At 41.4% G+C, this 25,965-nt stretch overlaps 1 protein-coding gene across 1 annotated transcript in view; it reads left to right on the top strand.

Annotated features, from left to right (window-relative positions):
• Window positions 1-25,518, top strand: part of ccdc6 (coiled-coil domain containing 6) — a 50,813-nt gene extending 25,295 nt beyond the window's left edge. The window contains exons 2-9 of the mRNA XM_033034339.1: window positions 11,222-11,371; window positions 13,989-14,117; window positions 18,621-18,724; window positions 19,595-19,755; window positions 20,148-20,304; window positions 21,520-21,620; window positions 22,363-22,487; window positions 24,023-25,518. Of these exons, the coding sequence (XP_032890230.1) occupies window positions 11,222-11,371; window positions 13,989-14,117; window positions 18,621-18,724; window positions 19,595-19,755; window positions 20,148-20,304; window positions 21,520-21,620; window positions 22,363-22,487; window positions 24,023-24,196 (1,101 nt within the window). The 3' untranslated portion in view covers window positions 24,197-25,518. The remainder of the gene's footprint in view (window positions 1-11,221; window positions 11,372-13,988; window positions 14,118-18,620; window positions 18,725-19,594; window positions 19,756-20,147; window positions 20,305-21,519; window positions 21,621-22,362; window positions 22,488-24,022) is intronic.
• Window positions 25,519-25,965: the final 447 nt, after the last annotated feature.

A 25,965-nucleotide genomic window follows, 5' to 3' on the forward strand; every position in this document is an offset into this window, starting at 1 on the left:
AGACTTCTGAAAGGCCCTACCATAAGCAGAGTTTAGACCTGACATTCCAACTAACCTCATTGCGGATACTGGAACTGTTACATTACAATGTTGCAAAACTATATTCTGCACTCTGATCTTTTTCTCTTCCCTCTCCCTGTTGTACTTGCATATGGGCTCACTTTATTTGTGTACGGCATTACCTGATTTGATTGGATAGCATGCATAAAATGTCATTGTATCTCGTTACACGTGACAATAATAAATCAATAACTATAGAAAAATATTTAAGAAAGAACTGCAGATGTTGGAAAAATCGAAGGTGGACAAAAATGCTGGAGAAACTCAGCGGGTGAGGCAGCATCTATGGAGTGATGGAATAGGTGACGTTTAGAGACGAGACCCATCTTCAGACTGATGTGGAGGTGGGGAGGGGGGGCGGGAAGAAGAAATGAGGAGGCGGAGACAGTAGGCTGTGGGAGAGCTGGGAAGGGGAGGAGAGAGCAAGGACTACCTGAAATTGGAGAAGTCAATGCTCATACCGCTGTAAGTTGCCCAGCACTTCAACTCCCCCTCCCATTCAGAATCCAACCTTTCTGGCCCGGGCCGCCTCCATGGCCAGAGTGAGTCCCACCGCAAGTGGAGGAGCAGCACCTCATATTTTGCTTGGGCAGTTTACACCCCACGGTATGAACATTGAATTCTCCAATTTCAGGTAGTCCTTGCTTTCTCCTTTCTTCCCCTCCCCTTCCCAGCTCTCCCACAGCCTACTGTCTCCGCCTCTTCTTTCTTCTTCCCCCCACCCCACCTCCACATCAGTCTGAAGAAGGGTCTCAACCCAAAACTCTCAACCCTATTCCTTTGATCCATAGATGCTGCCTCACCCGCTGTGTTTCTCCAGCATTTTTGTCTACTATAGAAAAATAGATTTGTTTATGATACAGGGAAAAGATAAAAATGTATCTGTCCGGCTCGAAGGACTGATAATTCTCTTCTGGTGAAATCATCTGATAGGAGAAAGATTTAATAGGAACCTGAGGGGCAACCTTTTCCACACAGAGGCTGGTGGGTATATGAACAATATGGCCGGAGGTAGCTGAGGCAGGTACTAAATAATTTGAAAGACATTTGGACAGGAACATAGATGGGAAATGTTTAGAGGGATATGAGCCAAAGGCAGACAAATGGGATTAGCGTTAATGGGATATCTTGGTCGGCAAGGACAGGTTGGGCCGAAAAGCCCATTTCTGCTCCACCCAATTGCCCACATACCTTTTGAAAGCATTAAGTATTTTGGGTGGGTTTGGCTCAGAGGCACCTCTGCATCCTTTTGAGAAAAGATAGACACAAAATGAACGAGTAACTCAGCGGGGCAGGCAGCATCTCTGGAAAGTCGGAATAGGTGAAGTTTCGGGCCTGATGAAGGTCCTCAACCCGAAACGTCACCCATTCTTTTGCTCCAGAGATGCTGTCTGTCCGCTGGGTTACTCCAGCATTTTGTGTCTATCCTCGGTTTAAACCACCATTTGCAGTTCCTTCCTACATTCTTTTTGAGAAAATACCACTTAGAGCACACAGGAATCAATTTGAGGGTGAGCTTTGTAATTGTTTTTAAATTGCTATTTCTCCCACAATTAAAATTCACTATTGTCACGACCCATGTTTTGAGAAAAGCTGGTTGCGAGAATATAATTTGACGTATTTATCAGTTGATAATGGTCTCCTCAAGAACTTTCTGATCCTGTGGCCAAGATTATGCTCTCTGATTGCTGTTGTTATTAATCTATTCCACTGTGGCTTAGTAGAATCCTTTAGCATAGTTATGATAATTGGCCTCTACTTTATTCGATTTTTTTTTACCCAGCTAACATTTCCATAACATTATAGTTTGTATTAGATTTTACATTACTATTGATTTGATACATCGGAAGCTTCTCAGTTCATTTCAATATCCCTTAGCTCAAGCGCAGATTCAATCTCTGTTTACATAGCGAACACCAGCTAATTTGTTCCCAGCAGGGTCAGACAAAGAGTAAACAAAATAATAATTAATCTTTAATTGTTGAAGTAGAAAGCAGTAGGAGGAAGATTCTTTTCTTTTGTTCAGCAATGTGCCATCTTGTATAAACAAGCAGATATTTTAACCACAGTATAGCAGTCCCTGGCTGCTACAGCTTTCATTTGTACACCATCAACACAAATGCTTCACAGGAACGGCATCAAATAACAACTGGCACCCAGCCACAGGAGGAGATATTAAAGCCAGTGAGGACAAATAGCATGATCAAAGAAATAAGTGCCTGAAGAGGATAGAATTAGAAAGGTTTAGGGGAGAAATTTCAATTTGGGGACTTGGCAATGGAATACACAGTTTACAAGTAATGTTAGATGATAAAAAGGTCATAATTGTGAACATTTTGATATTTTCAGGGAAATATGGAGGAATCTCATAATGGCTTCTTTGACTTTCATTGGCACAACTTTGGTCCTCATGTTGATAAACAGAAATAACATTTTCCAAAGGTGTTGGAAAGACTGGAGGAAAGACTGGGTTCTGAGAGCTCTCTTATACCTGCATTAAGGAGGCAATTAAACACCACTTGAGGAATTACAAACACCTGTGAAGCCATGTGTCCCAAACATTATGGTGTCCTGAAATTCGGGGGGGGGGGGGGGGGACTATGTATAAACACAGCTGTAAAATCTACATGGTGAAACAAAAATGTATACAAATAACCTTTAATAAAATCTGACAATTTTTTTTTCTATTACAAATCTCAAATTGTGGAGTACAGAGGCAAATAAATAAATGATGAGTCTTTGTCCCAAACATTATGGAGGGCACTGTAGTTGATTTTCCATCACTTTGAATTTTTCCTTCACGGGTATGTTTTAATTATATGTAGTTTTACAGTTTAACCACTGGTTTCTTTAAGACTCGGAAGGTTGGATATACCTTTGTAAAATTATATTAATAAAGCTTGGTTGCCTATGGACCCCAATGCCATTAGCCCCTTCGTGATCAATCCCTGAGGGTTACATTTATATTGGTTGTTTTTCAGTGTTTGAAAGACTTGCATGTTGGAGCATGTGTATGGGTTGGAAATGAAAGAAAAGAGCACTCCGTCAGCATAAAATAATGCATCTATATTAGTTAGAGACTCAACTCCTGGGAATTAATATCATGAATATTAGATTGAGCTGATCGGTTTCACTGCATTTTTCATGTACTGTATTTCTATCTCCCTTTGACCCATTTAGGTTTTACTGTCCAGAAAATACGCACCATAGGTCCTACTGCTGAGTGGCCACTTCACATTTAGTTTTTAGTTTAGAGATGCAGTGCGGAAACCGGCCCTTTGGCCCACTGAATCCGTGCCGACCACCGATACCCGCGCATTAACAATATCCTACACACACTAGCGACAATTTAAAATTATGCCAAGCCGATTAACTTACAAGCCTGTACGTCTTTAAAGTGTGGGAGGAAACCGGAGCTACCGGAGAAAAGCCACATAGTTACAGGGAGAACATACAAACTCCATACAATCATCACCCGTAGTCAGTTTTGAACCTGGGTCTCTGCTGCTGTAAGGCAGCAACTCTACCTCTGCGCCACTGTGCCGTCCATTTGTTCTATTACATTTAATTTGCTCTTTATTTGTCCTCTTTGCGATCTCATTTTTCTTCCTATATTTCAGTACTGCCCTTGTTTGCTATTAGCCCCAATTTGGTATTAAATTCAAATGTTGGTTCCATTTTATCCCCCTTTTTGTGTTCATTTCACATACAGGGTGAACAGCGGAGGCCCTGTCATTGTATCCTTCTGGAACGATTTTCAACTTTAGATGTGGGGAAAGTTACCCAAGCTCATGCTCTCTATTCAAAACGGATCCTGACCTCGGGTGCTGTGTTCGTGGACTTTGCATGTTCTCCATGTGACAGCGTGGGCTTCCTTCGGGTTGTCTAGTTTCCTCCCACATCCCAAAGGGTTGTGTAGGTTAATTGGTGTCTGAAAATTGTCCTTAGTGTGTGGAGAGTGGATACAAAAGTAGAATAACATTGAATTTCAATGATCGACGTGGACGCCGTGGGGCAAATGGGCTGTTTCCATGCTGTATCTCTAAAGCTAAAACTCTTTAATACTTAGCTGGAACAAGTGACGTTGTTGGTTTTGCTTCATTTTGATCCATCCCAGTTGTAGAAGTGAGCCTACTATCAGCTTCGCTATAATCCTGAACTCTACACAAATCATATATAGAACCTATAACTGACCTCCTGAACTGATTGTGAAGAGGGGGATTGGAAAAAAGGGGTAAATTGAGGAAGAACCGTTAAACCAAATGTTAGAAACATAAAATTAATGCTCTTTTTTTAAAAGCTCCTTTGAAATTGTTGCCTTGACAAATTCCCTTTTTGGGATTTGTGAAATTTAGCTCAAAAATTCTGTCTGTGGTTGCATTATTCTTAATACAATACTTTTTTTTAAATTTAATTTGAAATGCATTTTGTTTTGCAAAATACACAAACCTATTGCCTCATACATGCTGGTAACTTTGGATTTTTGATTATCCAAGGACTAGACTTACTAACCGTTACAGAGCAGAAACATTCTGGTAGTTCTGAGCATTTACATTGCAGAATCTGCTTGTGGTCCTTGTGCCAGATTAGAGCTGGCTCAGCACTCGAGCTCATTTATTGTGAGGGAGGTTTTTGCAGTTGTGAGGAAGAGAGGTAGGAAAAAGATAAATCCATCTTTTTCTTATTTGTGTTGCCAATATTTTTTGTGTTTCATAATACTTCACATTATTTAAATGTTAACACGTATAATTTTCAAGTGCATTTGAATGTTTAGTTCATTGTTCTCACGTGTGCCGAGGTACAGTTGCATGCTGTCCAGTCAAATAAAAGACCATACAACATTATTACCAAAATACGTCCACAGTGTACAGATAAAGGATAAAATAAAAGGTACAACATTTAGTGCAAGATAAAGTCCGACTAAACACAGTTCAAATGTCTCCATTGAGGTAGCTGGGAGGTCAGGTCTGCACTCAAGCTGGTGAGATGATGGTTCGGTTGCCTGAAAACAGCTAGGTAGAAACTGTCCCTGAATCTGGAGGTATGCGTTTTCAAATTTCTCGTCTGATGCCTCTTGCCTGATGGGAGAGGGGACAAGAGAGAGTCTTGCCTGATGGGAGAGGGGACAAGGTGAGACTGGCCCTTGCTTATATTGGTGGCCTTGCCAAGGCAGCTTGAAGTGTAGATGGACTGGTCTTTGTCCACATCTTGTGGTCTTGGATGAAGCTGTTCCCAAACCATGCTGTGATACAACCCAATAAAATGGTTTCTACAGCGTATCAGTAGCTGGTGAGGGTTATTGGGAACATGCCAAACTTCCAAAGCCTTCAAAGGAAGTAGAGGCATTGGTATGCTTTTTTGGCCGTAGCTTCAATGTGGCTAGTCCAGGACTAATTGCTGCTGATATTTATTCCTTAGAACTTGAAGCTTTCGACCATCCCTACTTCTGCGCTGTCATTGTATTGTATTGTATTCAAATGTATTGTCATTGTCTCAGTTAGAGACAACGAAATGAATTTCCCTTACAGGCAGTATCATAAAAATAAAAATAAATAAATAATAATAAATAATAAAACATATTAAAAATAAAATAGAATTAAAAAAAAGCACAAACAGTGAAAGTCCACGACACAACATAACACAGTGGCACCAAGGTGAGGAAAGCACCATAGTCCAGCCAGCCTCCACTCCGTTCTTCCCAGATGTTCACTCGTGGTCGAGGCCTTCCTAGCACCCGCAGTCGCCGCCCTGGGTGGCCCGATGTTCAGGCCCTCACGCCGGGCTGGTGGAACGCCGACGCCGAACCCCGACGGTGAACATCCTCCTCCTCAGCGGCCCGGACCTCCTGATCAGCCGCCTCCCGCAGCCGGAGTCCGCAGCTCCCGTGTCCGCAGGCCGAGCCGGGCAGAGTCGCAGGACCCCGCGCGGACCCCATTGTGTACTGGGGTGTGTATTACTCCACTTCCCAAAGTCTATCATAATCTCCTTTGTCTTGTGGACATTGAGGAAGAGGTTGTTATCTTGGCTGAACAAGGGTCTCGACCCAAAACATCACCCATTCTTTCTCTCCAGAGATGCTGCCTGTCCTGCTGAGTTACTCCAGCATTTTGTCTACCTTCGATTTAAACCAGCATCTGCAGTTCTTTCCTACACACATGTTATCTTGGCACTAGGTTAGGAGGTTCTCGATCTCCTTCCTGTAATCCGTCTCATCAATATTTGGTACCCTGTGCTCTATAGTGATGTCGTCTGCAAACTTGTAAATTAAGTTGTATTAGTATTTTAGCTGCACGGTTATGAGTGTATAAGGTGTAAAGAATGAGGCTGAGACCACATCCTTGCAAGACACCCGTGTTGAGGATTATCGTAGAGGATAATACTGTACATTCATTCACCGTGACAAACATTCAGATGCATTTTATAAAATGAAACATCAGTTTTGATGGTTACCCCTCTTTGGACCTAAGAGGAGTTGGGATGGAGTGGCTTTATGCTGTCTGATGCTTGTTCATGAGTGCAGGTTGATTGAGCCCACTTAAAAGGCTAGATGTCCAGCAGGGCCTTGCTGATTGAGTCCTGACTTGATCTAGTGGCCAGTGTTGATGGCAACTGCATTAAGCAGAACCTGAGCCACTGGATGTTACGGATACAAAATTCACAGAAAGAGTATGATGCATTATTGAGTGGACAACGTTTTCCGTGACCATGCCTTGTGCACCTTAAGAGCCCAGGATTCTCTAATGTCATTGAACAATATTGTTTGCAAGTGAGAGCTGCAATTGGTAAACTGTGTTATAAGAAGAAAAGACATAATTTTCCCAGCATCTAATTTGCCAGCAGATGGTCATGACAAGCTTTCAAATATCGACAGGCATTTGAAGCTACTTTTCCTCGACCTTCTTGGGGCAAAGAAGTAAGCAAAGCATTGTCTTTCCACAGTCGGCATCTGATTTGGACCTGGGCTTGGTTGGACCCTGAAGCAGGCCGATAAAACGCTCCTTTGACTGGGTAAAGTGGAGGTTGTTCAGGAAAAACCCATGCAGAATATCTCTCCAAGCAATGAAATGGTACAAAGCAAATTTCCAAGAGAGCTTACGTTGTGTGGCACTGTTTATTGAAGAATGTTTCGGGGTTCTGTGCTTGTGTGAAATTCTGTCTAATTGCGTGAGCATGTTTTACAATGACAGTTGTGTTATGTTTGCAGCTGGTCACCTTAACATCTAATTGTACTCTGCAATCTACTTCCCATCAATTAAAACAAATGTTTGGTAAATCTAGTGGTGATCTAGTTTAGTCTAGATATTTGCTATAGGCTCTTGACTTACTTCCTTTTAAGCTCCACTAATTTCAATAAATGTTTAAGTATCATAATACCACAAGAATGAATAGCCTGAGGCAAAGTGGAATGGGTTTGTTTTTTCAAGCTTACCATATTCTGCAGAATATTGATGTTCTATGTGCAGGAAATATATTGATATCAATTAGATAACATGACTATGATGGTGCGTGATATGACTTGTCACAAATAGCCTAAAACTCCACATGAAATCGTGTGATAGACATTTAAAATGGTGGGTGTTTTTGAAATGCATTTAAGCTTTTTTACTATAATAACTGTTATGCCTACAGTTAATGCTGTGGTAAGAGATTTCAAAATATAACAACATTTGCACATTTGTACGTGTATAGTATTTCAGCGTCTTTGGAAATCTTTCTTCACTGAAAAGTTTAAGCAAATTATGTCTTAACCAGTCAGGGCTAATCGAGTAATATATTTATTTTTATATTAGTTTGCAGTTTATAACCCATTTGGATACTCCTCCCCAGTCCTTGCCTTCCTCATTTATCCCGAAAGACTTGATGTTTGACTGTAAGAAGACCATAGACATAGCCCATGTGGATTTAAGTAATATATTTAGGTTCTGTGTGATAGGCTGCTCTGGAAAGTTAGTTCTCTTGGAATCCAGTTAGAGCTAACTACCTGGATACAGAATTGTCTTCATGAGAGGAAGCAGAAGATGGAAAGTTGTAATTTGGACTGGAGGTCTGTAACTAATGGTGTGTCTTAGGGATTGGTGCTGCGACCAATGAAGATGGTTATGAAGAATTGCAGTAGGATCTTGATTAGATGGGTAAGTGGACCACGAAATGGTAAATTAAGTTTATTTCAGATGAGTGTGAGGTTACATTTTGGGAAGTTGAACCAGGGCTGGACTTTCAATGAACTGTAAGGCCCTGGAGAGTGTTGCAGAGCAGAGCGATCTCGGTGTGCAAATAGAGTTCCCTGAAAAAGGTGTTGCAGGTGGACAGGGTGGTGAAGAACCTTTGGCATTCTGGCCTTCATTAGTCAGGGAATTGAATGTAGAATGCGTAGGAAAGAACTGCAGATGCTGGTTTAAATCTCTCCAGAGATGTTTGCTGCCTGTCCTGTTGAGTTACTCCAGCATTTGGTATCTATCTTCAATTGAATCTAGAAGTTGGGACGTTATGCTACAGTTGTACAAGATGATGGTGAGACTGCATTTGGAGTATTGTTGTCTCCCTGTTACAGGAAAGGTGTCATTAAGTTTGAAAGGGTACAGAGAAGATTCACAGGGATGTCTGGGCGACATTGAGCAGGCTATGACTTTTTTTCTTTAAGTGCAGGAGACCGAGGAACAATCTTATAGAGATGTATACAAACATGAGGACAATAGATAGAGTAAATGCCACTTGTTCCCAGCTTAGGGGAAAGGTGAGAGGTGAAAGATTTAATTGGAACCTGAGGGGCAACTGTTTCTCACGGAGGGTTATTGGGTATAAAGAATAAGCTGATAGATGAAGTAGTTAAGGTACTTTTAAATTTTAATATTTTAACATTTAAACATTTTAAAAACATTTGAACAAGTACGTGGATAGGAAAGATTTAGAGGGTAACGGGCCATATGGGATAAATGCGACTGGCTTAGATGGGGCATTTTGGTCGGCGTGGACAGGATGAGGTCTAGGGCCTGTTTCCGTGCAGTATGACTCTGGAATGGAGAGTTTTAAAACTTTGCAAGCTCAGTTTTGATTTGCAGTCTTTTATATTTTTGGTTCATGCTCTAAAGCAATCACTTCCATTAAGAAGTGGAATTTACATATTTAGTACAAGTAAATACAACATGCTCAAGTGGCCAGGCTTTTGGACAAGCTTCAACCAAAAGAGGGGTTTCATATTTAAAGATTTGATTGCCTTCAGATATATTTGTACTGCAAGTGAATATTGACTGCTAGTTATTTGTATGTGTGTGCAGTTGACATTCGTATAGTAAAAATAATTTATTTGCTGTCAATAGAAAATGATGGTATTTCTTTCTGTCCTTCAAGTAATTGTGGCAATTGTAGTTCACTGAACCAAGAGGGCCTTGACCCGCCAAGTAGTTGGGTCTTTTATTTTGCAAACAGTGATAAGATCAGATTTTCCACTGACATGTGAGCATAAATAAGTGTTTTGAATTGCTGCACTCATAGTTCCTGACTTCTCTAACTTCAAGTAACCATTGTAACCCTCTCTCTCTCTCTCTCTCTCTCTCTCCATCCTCCGACAGTCTGACTGTCCCTGATTACATTTTATCTCTGTTTGCTTTGTTGGTACCTTCTCCTAGCTAACAATGATCTATTCTACATTTTCCTTGATCTCCAGCCCCTTTGATGTCTCGTTTTCACACTTTACACTTTCTTATCTCTGTAAATCTCTCCTCCCCCCCCCCCCCCCCCCCCCCCCCCCCCCCTGAGAAACTGGCTGTTCCGCTGAGATACTCCAGCATTTTGTGTCTATCTTCAGTGAACCATACAATGAATTTGGGTAATTGGAGTATAAAATGTTTTATGCTGACTATTGTCACAGCTTGACAGAGCTTTCGGAAATAAGGCGAGGTATTTGGCGCCATAGGTTTATACAGTACACGAACAGACCTTTCAGCTAACGGAATCAAGGGAATCAAGGGATACTGGGGGAAAAACAGGAACGTGGTACTGATTTTGGATGATCAACCATGATTATATTGAATGTCGATGCTGGCTCGAAGGGCCGAATGGCCTACTCTTGCACTATTTTCTATGCCATCCTTGTGATCAAGGTGTCTTTCTTTTGTATGCCTTTTTGCCCAAATCCTTCTAAACATTTCCTATGCATGAATCCATCCAAATGTTCTTTAAATGTTGCAATTGAACCAGCTCGCTACATACGTTCTGGCTGTGACACCCAAGTCGGCTGCGTGCCCTGCGAATGGCTGCAGTTACCAGGTTGCCTGCGTGCCCAAGGACTGGCTGCAGTTCCCAGGTCAGCTCCCCTGCCCCGGGACTGGCTGTAGCACCCAGGTCGGCTGGCAGGACTGGCTGCATTTCCCAGGTTGCGAAAACGAATTGAAAAAAAAAAACGCCTGTGGGCCGGATGAGTTCAGGTTACGGGCCGGTTCCGGGCCGTAGGTTGCCAACCTCTGTGATAGGCCTCATTGCATGTCCTCCATGTTTTAAAAGCGATTTGGCCCAGGTCTATCTTTCTTGGCTAACAATCTAACCTTCGGCCTCCAAGACGCAGGTAAATTTTCGAGCCTTATTTTAGGGTAAAAAATTGCGTCTTCATTGCCGTGAAATACGGATATAGAAGGGAATTCCCCCTCCTGAGAATTGTGCATCTTTAGAATTCTGTGCCTCAGAGCGATAGGAACAATTTTGTTTTGTTTAGAGATACAGCGCGGAAATAGACCCTTCAGCCCACCAAGTCCGCACCAACCAGCAATCCCTGCATATTAAGACTATCCTACACATTGGTCTCTGAATGGTCTTTCTAAAATCTGAATCACCTCTATTCCATTGTGGACATTAGACTTTGTCTATGGAAGTGGTGCGCTACAATGTTGAGAACTATATTCTGCACCCTGCATCTTCCCCTTTGCTCTATCTATTGTACTTGAGTTTGACTTTATTTCATTTATGCATAGTATTATCTGATGTTTGGATAGCATGCAAAACATTTCACTGTACCTTGGTACACATGGTAATAATAAATCTAACTCTAATGTTCAATTAAAATATAGGAATAACAGCTTTTTACTGTTGAATACAAAGCATAGTACCAAATCTCCCATCTCAAATCATTGTTGAAACCTATTAATAATATTCTCCTTTTAATCTTCAGCAAGCAAGGGCTGAACAGGAGGAAGAATTCATCAGCAACACCTTGTTTAAGAAGATTCAAGCTTTGCAAAAAGAGAAAGAAACACTAGCTGTAAATTATGAGAAAGAAGAAGAATTTCTAACAAATGAACTCTCCCGCAAGCTGATGCAGGTAGGCTTCTCCACGGTTTAATGTTCCTCCTTTGTGGCAAATGCTAAAATTCAAATTACACCCCACCCTCCTGTAAATTATGCCATTTTGAGAGTGGGGCATTAGTATGCATGTGAGTAGGGAGGTAATCACTGCCTTTTATACTTGATATGCATTTCGAACTTGGATGGGTATCGATGTTTGTTTCCCTTGCTCAAGTCCTGTCATGTCAGCAAGCATGACCAACTCAGATATAAATTATGTAGGAAAGAACTGCAGATGCTGGTTTAAATTGAAGGTAGACAAAAAAAAACGAGTAACTATGCGGGTCAGGCAGCATCTCTGGAGAGAAGGAATGGGTAACTTTTCGGGTCGATACCCTTCTTCAGACTGATGTAAATCGGATATAAATTATCAGGATTCTTTTTCATTAAATCCTTCCAGAAACATGAGATTGCTCATCTTCCTGCAATTACCCACATCTTTGAGGGAATGTTGAACTTGATGATGCTGTTGAAACCATTATTGTTGAACTTCCATATTATTTTCAGGAACAAACACCATTTAAAAAAAAAACTGTTTTCCAATTTCCTCCAGAAAATCAATTTAATTTAACCAGTAAATTATCCTAAAACACGCAGTACTGCAGAGCTGTTTAATTATTGATGGAACACATTACACAGTTCCATGTTTCTGTAAAACTTAAATCTGTGCTGAATAAATCCAGTAGTCAGAGGTGTGATTTCCCCCTCCCCCCTCCTCCTCCCCCCTCTCCCCCCCCCCCCTCCTCCCCCATTCAATACATAAGTCTTTGGTGTTATAATTATGGCCATTTTTCAAAAGATAGGGTTCCTCGCTTTACTTCCAATGAATCTGCAATCTGGCCATTCAAATCAGTATCCTTAATGACTATTATTAACGCTGGGAAATTAAGGTAATTTCACACACAGTTGTCGACTCTTTGCATACTTTGTGTGTAGTCTGCAAAATAAAGAATTTCATGGTGATGTGTCTCATTTGATAATAAAGTATCATTCAATCAATCGGTACGATACTTTGTACGTGCACAAAGTAAAATGGGTGTTGCTGGATTTGCTTTTAATTGGTAATCTTGAATCAACCTAAATTATACAATACAATACAATACAATACAATTTATTGTCATTTGAGCCTCAGTGAGGCTCAAACGAAATTCCGTTTCCACAGCCATACAAACAAAGACAATTCCTAGACATACACACAATTTAGTTCACACAGACATTCATCACAGTGAACCTACTATGATGGAAGGCAAAGTCTTTTCTTTCCCCTGTTCTCCATGTCTCTCCCGATGTCCAAGCCCCAGGCTGGCGATGATAAGTCCCACGGCCATTTTAGGCCGTGCCGGGCGATTTACGGCCCCGCTCCCGGTCCAAATGTCACAAAGTTGGAGCCCCCGGCGGGCGCTGGAATGTCCCACGGCCATGAAGCCGTGCCGGGCGATGTACGACCCCGCTCCAGGTCGTTCCAACCCCGCGACACGGGCTGGAGAAGTCGCGTTGCGGGAGCTCCGGGAAGCGTTCTCTCTCTCCCCCCCGGACCCGTGAGCTCCCGATGTCCCGACAGTCCACCGGACCTGCGGCTGCGTTGCTGGAGCCTCCGAGCCCCAGGAGTCGAGTCGCAGCAGCGAGTCACCACCGCTCCCCACGTTCCGAGGCCGGCCAGCCCCACGATGGTGAGTAGTCCGCAGCTCCGCAGTCTCCCGAGCCCCCGGGTCGTTCAGGTTGGAGGCCGCTCCACGGTGCTAGGCCCCAACGACAACGGAGACCCGACAGGGAAAAGGTCGGGTCTCCCGGACAGGGAAGAGATTTAAACAGTTTCCCCCTCCCCCCCCCCCCCCCTGCCCCCCACATATACACATTTAAAACCAATATTAAAAAACACCAACACTACATTTAACTAGACAGAAAATAAAAAAAAAGACAGACAGGCTGTAGGGGCCGCTGCAACGGGTGAGTCGCGCCGCCAATTATGTACAAATTAATAGAAACATAGAAAATAGGTGCAGGAGTAGGCCTTTCGGCCCTTCGAGCCTGCACCGCCATTCAATATGATCATGGCTGATCATCCAACTCAGTATCCTGTACTTGCCTTCTCTCCATACTCCCTGATCCCTTTAGCCACAAGGGCCACATCTAACTCCCTCTTAAATATAGCCAATGAACTGGCCTCAACTACATTCTGTGGCAGAGAATTCCAGATGTGACATTCGCAACCACTTGAACTGGCATTTTTTTGGGGTCAAAATAAATAAGTTGGCCAGTAATGTATTAAAAACTAAGCGAATTTATTACATTTGTGAAAACTATGAGAATTTAATAAATTTGTGATTCATCTCAGTATTTTTGCTCATTAAAGATAGATGTCAATAATGTACAAACCTAAATTCATGCCTTGTCAGCCTGAATCCTTTTTATGAACTGTAAAAGTTTGGATTCCTGATTCTTCATGCATTAGTTGGGTAGAAGACTGTAATCTTGAATTCTTGTTGTATTTCTTGGCAGGCAAAGCATTTGTGGTGAGTGTTCGGATACGTAAAATTGCCTCCACACATTCCATCAGTGTTACCCTTTTCTTTTTCTATGATTTTTCCCTTCAGTTGCAGCATGAGAAAGCTGAATTGGAACAGACACTGGAGCAGGAACAAGAGTTTCAAGTAAATAAATTGATGAAAAAGATCAAGAAATTGGAAAATGATACACTTTCAAAACAATTTACACTTGAACAGGTAATCATATTTTAAACCTCCATTGGAAAATATATCGTTACTTTTTTTCATAATGTTATACTTTAGGAACTTTTTTTAAGGAGCTGTGATTTATTGCATTATCATTGTGCAGAATTTTATTGATGGTGAAGCCCATATAAGCGTTTGGGGAGGGAGCTATAGACCATAACACACACTCCACTCTGAAAACTAGTCAAATTAAAAGTTTGATCTTCACTTCAGTTTTCCCAGGGATTTGGCTGGAAATCCTTTTGATATCCAAGCTGTCGACCTTCCGTCTCTATCCACATTGGCATTCTTGTTCCTCAGGAATGGACTAGAGCTTCTCAATGCCAATGCAAACCTCCATTTTGAGTGGGCATGGACCAGGCATTTCTCACAAATTCGGTGGGGTTGTTACACTTTCTCAAGGAGATTTTAAGAACATCCTTTTTTGTTTAGTGACCACCTGACATTATTTTGCAATGATGGAACTTGGAATAGTTGTTTCAGGTGAATGTTGAGCAAGTGAATGATGTGACCTGCCTATTCGACAGACCTGGCAGAATGTAATCAGTGCTGGGGATGTTGACCCAAGAGAAGACTCTTTTGGTTTGTTTATCCTGATTGTAGTTCTGGACAATTTTGAAACCACACCATTGTTGATGTTTCTCCAGTGTTCTGAGATACTTGAGGTAGTGCATGATGCTGAGATGTACAGAAGAGAAGGGATTACTGCTGTCCACCGTTTACACTGCTTTGAAGTCTTGATCTCCAAATCATTTTTATTTCCTCAGATAGCCAAAGGCCATACTGGCACACTGAAGCTGTTGGTGAATTTCATTGTCAATGCCTACATTTGCTCAGGATCTTGTGATTGGGGGTGGGGGTTATTGACATTTTCCAGGGTTTCATCGTATATTTTTCTCTCAGTGTAGAGTTGTGCAGCTGGGGCAGGTTGGTCAGAAGTGCTTATCTTGTGGGCGTTCAGTGCAAAGCACATTCTCTTTTATCTTTTAGAGAATGACATAGTAATGGCTTTGTAGCTCTTTCCGAAAATGTGCACAAATGCAATGGTCTTCTGTATACCAAGGTCAGGTTGACATTGTTTCTGGAGTGAAGCTGACATAAGCTGTATGGTTTCCTATTCGTCTGGTAGTTTAGCTCTACTCCAGCAAGAACTTATAGTTGGGGCACCACATTGCTGGAAGAAAGATTGAGAAAAATGGTGGGTTCTTCTTGTTGTTATGCTTGATCACAGTCTGCGTTGAGATTGGGTTTGTTATGGACATTTGGTTCACGTTTTATCTTGCATATTAATATGTGGTTGAAGTAATACAGAGAATAATTTCTATGGAAAGAAAATTTTGAGAAGGATGTGCTACATTCTCAGTTCATGGGAGTGTGGTCCAGGATATGTGGAGTGCTGGATGCTAATCCCTTCATGTCTTGGAGTGGATGAGTGATGAAGATCATGTCCATTTTGCCTCCAGATGTAGAGTATCCACACAATGAATTGGGGAACAGCTCTTCACCCACTGGGCAACTTTCCTGTATCCGACAATAAGGGGTCAACAGTTAATGCTCCTGTTTGTCTCCTTTCTTATAGAGATCGCTATTATAGGTTTTGATCTCTGTGCATATCCCCCTTCATTCATGATTATTTGTGTGCTTGGTGCATTTAATTGGTCATGGGTGAATTTGTGACCAAAGTTTCCCTTGACCAAATGTTATGATTTCAGCAGAGATGCTGTGTGCTATTCAGAGCTTGTTATCTTTTAATTGCCATATGTACTTTTTAACAACTTGAGGTGATGGAAAGGCCGAATTGGATATTTTAAAATCCAGAATACTCATTAAAGCATAAAACCAAAGCTGATAACTTCTTCATGGAATCCCCTCTGGCGGGTACAACGTGACTTTATCCTTCAAGTTCACTTCATTCTTGTCTTCCAGCAGATAGACTCTTGAACGTTTGAATCATTGATGGTCATGCTACTTGCACATTGATAGAAACATAGGAGTAGGCCATTCGGCACTTCAAGCCAGCACCGCCATTCAATATGAACATGGCTGATCATTCAGAATCAGCACCCTGTTCCTGCGTTCTCCCCATATCCCTTGATTCCGTTAGCCCAAAGAGCAATATTTAACTCTTTCTTGAATACTATCGCAACATTTAAGAAACTGTTAGACAGATGGTCCCCATAATTGTGGTTATTTATTGTGGTTTACTTGCCTGCTAACTGCCTTTTGGGCCATGGGTTGTTTGTTGAACCTTTGTTCTTTCTGCTCCCAGCAAACATAGTGGAGTTTTCAGTCTGAGTATATCTTCGGTTTGCAGTTAATTAGCTCCTGGATATCTGGTTTATTCTCGTCAATTCTAACATGCCGTTTTATGGCAGAAAAAATAAGTTTCTTCATAGGTGCTAATTATGTTCAGCAATTCAAATATTACAGACACCCCAGCCCTGTTGTTTAAGATTTGTCAGGCTGTCTCTGATGCTTGAGAAATCGATATTTTTCGAGCAGAAAATTTCTAATGCTGGTGATATTTTGGAGCCAGGAAGATGAATATATCATAGCTAATTGGGGGTGGTCAGTCCAACAGTAATCAATACCTGCCATGATCAAAACATTCTGTAGTTTGTCGCTCAGTCAAAGATTTCATCTAACATTTGCCACTGTTTGGACTTGGGCTGTTGCTGGTGAAGAATACGAATGTTGGTAATTATAATACCCTGGATGCCACCCCCCCCTCCCCCTTTCCTCTTTGCAGCAGGATCCTTGACTTCTTGTCTCACAGCCTGCAATCAACATGGATAAGCGATAAAACATCTCCCACTACAATTCTCAGCACCAGTACTCTGCAAGGCTGTATTCTCAGCTGCTGGCTGCACTCTCTCTACACTTGCTCTACACTCAACTGTATGGCCAAGTACTGCTCTAACTCCATTTACAAGCTTGCAGATGTTATCACTGTCGTGTGCCGTATCTCAAACAATGATAAACAGAAGATGGGGAGTTTAGTAGCATGGTGCTATTTGAATGTCAGCAAAACAATGAGATGGTTATCAACTTCAAAATGTAGGGTGGAGTACATGGCCCAGCCTGTATCAATGGTGCAGAAGTGGAGATGATCAAGTGCTCCAAGCCCTTTGGTATAAATATTACCAACAATTTGTCCTGGTCTAATCACCATTGACACTGTGGCCAAGAAAGCGCACCAGCGCGTCTGCTTACTCAGAAGGCTAATTATCCATTTTTGTAGATACATCACAGAAAGCATCCTATTCATGATCACAGCTTAGTATGGCAATTGCTTTATCCAAGACTGCAAGATGTCACAGAGTTGACAATCACGCCAACCAACCTCGCCCCCATTGACCTATGTGCACTGCACACTCATGAAAAAAGCCAATGTAATCAAGGGCCACTTGAAACCTAGTCATTCTCTCTTCTCCCCTCTCCCGTTGGGCAAAGATAGAAAAGTGCGAAAGTACATACCCTCTGATTGAAGAATAGACCTCATATGTTAAGGATAAATTCCCAGTCTTCAAATCAACCTCGTTGTGGCCCTTATTTTATCTGCACTTTCGATTTATTTTCTCTTTTGCACTACCCAATGTAGTCAGTATGATTTGCCTGGATAGCACACAAATAAATGTTTTTCACTATCTCAGTGCCTCTGACAATACTATACCAATACTATGCTCCAATGCCTTTGTCAAGGATTGCTATTTTATGAACCTCACTTTGGGTCATTTGGGAAAATCAGTTTGTCTCCCTCTGGAATGTGAGCCACCATTTTTCCCAAGACTTGCAGTTGAAGATAGACACAAAGTGTCAGAGTAATTGAGCGGGCCGGACAGCATCTCTGGAGAAAATTAATGCGTGATGTTTTGGGTCGGGATCCTTCTTCAGTCTGAAGAAGTGTCACAACCCGAAATAGGTAACTCTCGCACTTTGTTGGCTATCTTTGGTATCAACCAGCATTTGTAATTCTTTGTTTCTACTTGCAGTTGAAGTCATCTTTGGCCACATCCATAGTTTTCAGGTTTGGAGAATTAGGGATGATGATTGTAGTGTGCAGATGTCTAATGAGAGATCATCTGCAGGTGGCATGATTATAACGGGTTGGACCAAAAGTGGCAAGAGTTGCCAACAAATGCCATCAATTTTGGAGTTGTGAATTCATGCATATATTGTATAGGTGTACGGGCGAATGGGGGGCAGGTGGGAACATCAGCAGCTTCTTATCACGTTTGCTCTGCTCTCTGTGTTTAAATTTGTATCTTTTGGGGATGGTTGTTTGTGAAAATTTTTATTTTTATTCCATTGAAATAGAAATAGAATTGTAAATCCGGTCTCTAAATTCCACACAAGTCGTATTGAGGCCCAAGAAACAATCCAGTATGAAGGATGTTCACTACCTCTGCATTCCTTTGTTCGAAGGTGCTTGCTTATTCAGCAAATAGGTTTGCATTTCATTTGGGCAAAATAAGTACTTTGTCTCCTTTGCAGCTACGACATGAGAAAATTGACCTTGAAAATACCCTGGAACAAGAACAAGAAGCATTAGTAAATAGACTATGGAAACGAATGGACAAACTGGAAGCTGAGAAGCGGTAGGTTCATGAATCACCACATGCACAAGTATTTCAAAGGTCATGAGCAAGAAGACGAATTAGGCACAGGATCCTCTGTTGGGAAATCTTTTGTTGAATTTATTTAACCTGTCAAACTAACTAGTCTGTTTCTAGAATGTGTGAAAAAAATGTGCTTGTGTTTCTTCCCCACATAAATAACGTTAAATTATTGCTCCACAGTTTGCTAAGATGAAAGAAAAGTGGATTACTTCAGCTCAGTCTTTCAGTAAAATATACATCTTACACAGTTCAATGCAACCTATTCAAACTTGGAATAATATTATTTTGGCAATGGGAGTATAGCTAGTGTAACATAGTCACTAAAATCAGCCATTTGGTGACGGTTTTACAAACTTCATGAATTAGATTTTCACTAGTGTCGGCATTGCTAGTCGATGACGTCATTATTGTATATGTGCCATGTGATTTCTCTGTACTTTTCTCTTGGGACCAACTTAGGCCATTATTTATACAGAGGTCATTCTTCATTTAAGCGCACATCCTAAAAGAAAGTTTTATTTGGGTTAGTAAGGTTAGTAAGGTTATGGGGAGAAGGCAGGAGAATGAGATTAGGAGGGAGAGAGAAATCAGCCATGATTGAATGGCGGAGTAGATGGGCTGAATGGCCTAATTCTACTCATCACGTGATCTTTCTTCCCTTCAGAGTACTACAATACAAGCGGGTGTCAATATCACTAAAGTATTTCTGTTGTAATTTGTCTGAATCAGATTATTGCTTGACTTTGCCTGTTTTTCTCTGTTTTTGATGATTAAGGCTTATTTTGTGCATTTGGTTTTTTAACAAAGTATACGTGTTTTTGTGGCTTACTTAAGTATTTGTTAATCTAGAATTCTGCAGGAGAAGCTCGACCAGCCTGTGTCAGCCCCGCCATCACCGAGGGATATTTCCATGGAAATAGACTCTCCAGAAAACATGATGCGACATATCAGATTTTTGAAGAATGAGGTGGAGAGGCTAAAAAAGCAACTCCGAGCAGCCCAGTTACAACGTAAGTTCTATCATCACGTCGCAAGGGTGTGAATTATTTTTTAACCCAATCATTTTCTCTGCACTCAAGTGATTCTATAAAATCAATTTGGTCATTGACTACACACTCAAATATTCATCGCGCGCTACTGGCATGAAATGGACCATCTCCGTTTTTCTACTTTAGTTTAGTTTAGAGATACAATGTGGAAACAGCCCTTTGACCCACCGAGTCCACGCCAACCACCACTCACCCCTACACTATGTTCTATCTTACACACCACGGACAATTTTCAGATGCCAACTAAACCTACAAACCTGCTATTTTGGATTAATATCTGCCTACTTTGGTTCCAGTTATAAAAATCATGAAGGCTCTTTCATTGATGCATTTACTCATTTCTAAATTTACAGATACAGAGAAAATGGCACAGTATTTAGAAGAAGAACGTCACATGAGGGAAGAGAATCTGAGGCTCCAGCGTAAACTGCAACGGGAGATGGAAAGGAGAGAAGCCCTCTGCAGACAGCTGTCTGAAAGCGAGTCCAGTTTAGAAATGGACGATGAAAGGTTTGCGCAGTTCAAGTTGTCTCTAAAGATATTTTTTCCTCTGCCTGTCCCCACACTGAAACTTCTAATTGGCTAACATGCTATACGAGGGTGAATGTGCCTCCACATTTCCTCATCAATGTTTTTTTCCATCCAACACCACCTCTTTATTCATTCCCATGACTTGGGGCCAGAGCAATTCTTCTGGCACATCACAGATTGCCAACAAATGTTTGTTTTGTTTACAATTACTCGTGTATTCTAAAGATAGACACAAAAAGCTGGAGTAACTCAGCAGGTCAGGCAGCATCTCTGGAGTAAAGGAATAGGTGATGTTTCAGGTCGAGACCCTTCTTCAGACTGAGAGTCAAGGGAAAGGGAAACCTTTGCCTTTTCTTTATCAGTATCTTAATTCTCCTTTTTTAATTGTGGGATTCCCCCAACCCCCAGATGCTTAATGCTCTTATTTATTACATCTTTAATTTTTTTCCTTAAGTGCAATACTATAACCTCTTGGCCTTAAGTGGACCACTTGCTGCTGTTATAACCTTTGTGGCTCATCCAGTTGAGAGACACAAAGTGCTGGAGTAACTCAGTGGGTCAGGCAGCATCTCTGGAGAAAAAGGATGGGCGAAGTTTTGGATCAGAACCCTTCTTCAGATTCTTGAGAAAAAGGATGGATGATGTTTCGGATCGGAACCCTTCTCCAGACTGAGGTTCCGAGGAAACGTCACCCATCCTTTTTGTCCAGAGATGCGGCCTGACCAGCTGAGTTGCTCCAACACTTTGAGTCTATATTTAGTACAAACCAGCATGTGCAGTTCCTTCCTACACATTTTGTCCAGTTGAGTTTTGGCATTGTCTGCATCCCCTAATCTTCCACCTCAAGGAACAATGCTTGTGAGGATAATGCTATTGACTGCCCAGGGCAGGTTAAAAAGATTGTCTTCTTATAGATGGTCTCTGCCTGATACTTATGATGTGTTTTTCTAATCACTTGGCAGCCTTTGCTTAAAATTTGCCGACTTCATTTTCTTTGCTTATTATTTAGTTGATGAGCATTAGCGCTCTTATTTTTATGTCTGAAAACCCACAACATAAATTGAACAGATTAATTTTGTTGAAATGAATCTGAGTGTAAATACAACATTCTGATTAATTCTTATGTCTGACATTTGGCGATTTGTAATTTGGGTGTCATTGTTGTCTTGCACTAAGTCAATACTACGTTTCCAGATACTTCAATGAGATGTCTGCTCAAGGACTCCGACCTCGCACTGTATCCAGCCCTATCCCCTACACACCATCTCCAAGTTCCAGCAGGCCTATATCTCCTGGTGTGTATTGTACTTTTATTGTCATTCATACATCTAAACCACAGTGTCATCGTCCCTTTCAGTAATATCTTCAGATAAATAATTAGAAAATGACCAAAGTGTGAATTTTCAGAGAAACTTGCCTCAGTGGCCAAGTGGGTAGAACAATTAGGTTATCTCAACCCTCGGCAGCCTAGATGGGCTGTTCTGGTACCGTCTGAGTCCTATCAGAGGCCATGACCTCTGGTCCAGCGAAACAGATAATCCAGAAAGGCTCTGGAACCAAGGGTGCCAGGAAATTTGTGGTGGACCTGCATATGATAACTACTTTGGGAAATGAGGAACGTTATTGGGTGAACATAGCTATAGGCATTAATCTTTACAGCCACTTTCTTAACTAAAGGATGTTTACTTAGCAGGATTTTAGAGAATGACACACTTGAATACACAGTGCAGTTGGGAATATATATGCCACAAATCTGTGCGACAGCTGCATAACTATTTGGCTGTATCCATGAGGGATTTTAAATATTACTCTCCAGTATTTTAAATCGGGCAACTTTCTCTGAAACCCAAAGTTGCTGAATTAAAAATGTTAATAACAGCATTTAGCTGTTTGTGCAGCGGCAATTTGTCAAGGCATTCTGGGGAATCTAATATCTTCAAAAAAAAACCCGTTCAGTTGAAGCCAGTTTGTGCTGTAAACAACGTTTTGATTTTTAAACTGAAAAAAAGATAAAGACCTATTGTACGTATTTTATAGGTCTGTCTTATGCAAGCCACAGTGTTGGTTTTACACCGCCCACTACCTTGACACGTGCTGGAATGTCCTACTACACCTCGCCTGGTCTTCATGTACAGCATATGGGAACTTCTCATGGCATTGCGGTAAGATTTAAAAAAATGAATATCAATATGTATTTACTTTATTGAAGTTTTGTGGTTCGAAGGCATGATGAAAAATTACATTGAGAATGGGAGAGGGTTATGTAAAATTAAGAGTCAGGGTTAACAATCATTTAAAGTCTTACTTGCTTATGTGTCTGAATTTCAACTCTTGGAAAATGTTTATGCTTCAGAATAATGTACAGCATGGGCAAATTAGGGTGAATTCAAAGTTCCATTCTTCTTCTTCTTTCGTGTGGCGTGCACAACCTAAAGTTGTAGGACAACTTGTTCTATTTGATCTTCTGTTTGTGCACGTCGAGTTGATTGCATTATTCGAAACAGGGCGGACCACATGAAGGTTGCAATCTTCCATCCCAGCTCCATTCTATAAATTGAAGATTAAAGAGATGCATACACATAGTTACATTAATCACCAAATCAATCAGAAGAGAACACAGGATTAGAGAAAATTAACGGAAAGGAGTTGATCAAACTTTCTTCGTTTTCTCTGGTGCAAAAGGAGAAGAAGTACAACTTAGCAAAGATGAGCGGGAAACAAGAGGATTGGGTAATGTTTAAAGAGCAACAGAAGATAACTAAAAAGGCAATATGGGGAAAAAGATGAGGTACGAAGGTAAGCTAGCCAAGAATATAAAGCAGGATAGTAAAAGCTTTTTTAGGAATGTGAAGAGGAAGAAATTAGTTAAGACCAAAGTTGGACCCTTGAAGACTGAAAAGAGTGAATTAATTATGGGGAACAAGGAAATGGCAGATGAGTTGAACAGGTACTTTGGATCCGTCTTTACTAAGGAGGACACAAACAATCTTCCTGATATGCTAGTGGCCAGAGGATCTGGGGTGACGGAGGAACTGAAGGAAATCCACATTAGGCAGGAAATGGTGTTGGTTAGACTGATGGGACTGAAGGCTGATAAATCCCCAGGGCCTGATGGTCTGCATCCCAGGGTACTTGGGGAAGTGGCTCTAGAAATCGTGAAAAGCATTGGTGATCATTTTCCAATATTCTATTGATTCAGGATCAGTTCCTGTGGATTGGAGGAACGGTATCCCATATTTTGCTTGGGCAGCTTGCAGCCCAGTGGTATGAATATTGATTTCTCTCACTTCATGTAGCCAATTCCCTAACCAGAAACTATTGCCCATTCTGCGTTTGGTCTCGCCGATGTTTAAGAGTCCACATCTAGAACAATGGATACAGTAGATGAGGTTGGAGAAGGTGCAAGTGCTGAACCTGAAAGGACTGTCGGGGTCCCTGGACAGAGTCGAGGGAGGAGGTATAGCAACAGGTGTTGCATCTCCTGCAGTTGCAGAGGAAGGTACCTGGGGAGGTGGTGGTTTGGGTGGGAAGGTTTGAGTTAACCAGGGAGTCGAGTTGTCCAATCAAAGAAAGTCTGAGGGTCGCTGATGAGATCGATAGTAGTTCAGGACTGCTGCTAGTTCACGAGTTTCAGTCATTTTCAACTGTTCCCAAAAAAAAACATGGCCTGAACCTTCTGTGCATTTTTATTTTTCAGAGGCCTTCCCCAAGAAGGAGCAACAGCCCTGACAAATTTAAACGTCCAACACCTCCACCCTCCCCAAACACACAGACAGTGGTTCAGCTGCCACCACCACCACCTCCACCATGCCAGCCAGCCCACTCCCAGCCTTCAACGTATCCTCCTCCTCCTCCTGCTCCTCAGCCATAGAACGTGCGTGCTGTGAAGCAGCTGATCCGGAGTGGATTGATGACATAAAAAGCAGCTTACTAAAGCCAAAGGCTTAACTGGCATCTTTTGGATTTGACGTACTTGCACTGAGATTATATCGGCTTCACCGCTAACTGTGTTGTAAATGTTTGTCTGGAGGGCAGCCAGTGTTGTTTGTCCACAACACTAATTTACTACATTTTGTCAGTGTTGACTGGAACCTCATGCAAAATCCTCATTTTGTTGCTAAGTATCTGCCACATCCATTCGGCGATAACAATCCACGATTTGAATGTTCGAGCGGGCAAGGAGCTTGATAGCTTCTTTCCACCCAAGTTGTAAAAAGAAGAGACCTTTCCATTGATTTCATTACAGATTTTGCAGTAATTACAAGCATGATGTGTCTTGTTTTCCAGACTGTGTTTATGCTTCAATGTTAATGCCTTATTGTCTTGTTGGGTTTTGCCAAGCATATACAGAATTAGCACTACATTTTGAAACAAAATGATGGGAAAAGTTTTAATGCTATTGTTTGACACATCCTGCACCATCACTGAATTGAATGTTTACCAGTGGTATGATTTGTGTCCAAATAAGCAGGATATAAGCTTAATACAGATTCAGTATTGAATTTCTGTGATGTGCTGTGACTGCTGTTTTTTTTTTTTTTAAACAAGAATTCCAGTTCTGGCAAATCTGTACCATTTGGCAGGGATTACTTCTAAAATTGATTATTTTGATTTATTATAGATCAGGCTTATGGCAAAATGAAATATAACCTTTTTGCATTTCAATCTAAGATCAAAATTTCTTTATGTAATCTGTAACCTTCATAGGTTTAATGTCTGTGGGCTTTGTAGATAGTAAATCATTAGACGAACATGCTGCCGTGATTCGAGCGAATGTTGTCTGCTGTAAAATACCTGCTTTTGGCGACAAGTAATCATCAGCTGAAATATTGCCTTCTGCAAATTTGTGTTTAAAAGAACAAAGTTTGTCTTTGCTGCCAACTCAGCTCTTCAGAAGAGTACGAAGAGGTAATTTAGAAATCGGGCTTGAGCAGACATTCTTTGTGGTGTAATCTGCTAACCCAGGTGGTAACATTTTCAGATTTCAAGGTATAATGCTGTCGTAACCAAATAATTCTGTACTGCTGTGGTAGATGTGGGGCAGGCTGTGGAGAGTACAAGTTCTTGGCTGTAATGAAAAGTTCAATAATACATGCACCGGTACACTGTATAACAGGGAGAAATCGTACAAATACAGTTTTCCGTTCCTCCAACTAAAATAAATTGTATGGTTTGGCTTTGCAGCAGCATTAATAATGTAAGAGTCATTTTATTTTCCAAAAAAAAAATCATTGTGTCGGGCAGAGGGGTGCGATAAGGGTAGCCACCAGTGGAAATTATCATCCAAGATGGACACAAAATGCTGGAGTACCTCGGCGGAACATGCAGCATTTCTGGATAGAAGGATCGGGTCGAGACCCTTCTTCGGACTGACTTATCATCCATCCACTTTGTGGCATTGTTTACAGTAAACTTGATTCTTTTAGTTCAGTCTTCATACTGGCTGGTGATGATTCCCTGAAGCCACACAGACCATTAAGTGTGAATGTCGACCTCTGGTCTATGTTGAGGTATCTGCTCTGTACTAAAATCGCATTGGCGATTAGTGTGAATTAGCACCCAAGTGAGAAGAATTGGTTCCATTTCATGCTGCTAATCGGCGTCCACGCATCCTTTATTGAAACGTCGTCGGTGGAAATT

This window comes from Amblyraja radiata, chromosome 15, assembly GCF_010909765.2.
Source record: "Amblyraja radiata isolate CabotCenter1 chromosome 15, sAmbRad1.1.pri, whole genome shotgun sequence".
In the NCBI taxonomy this organism is placed as follows: Eukaryota; Metazoa; Chordata; class Chondrichthyes; order Rajiformes; family Rajidae; genus Amblyraja; species Amblyraja radiata.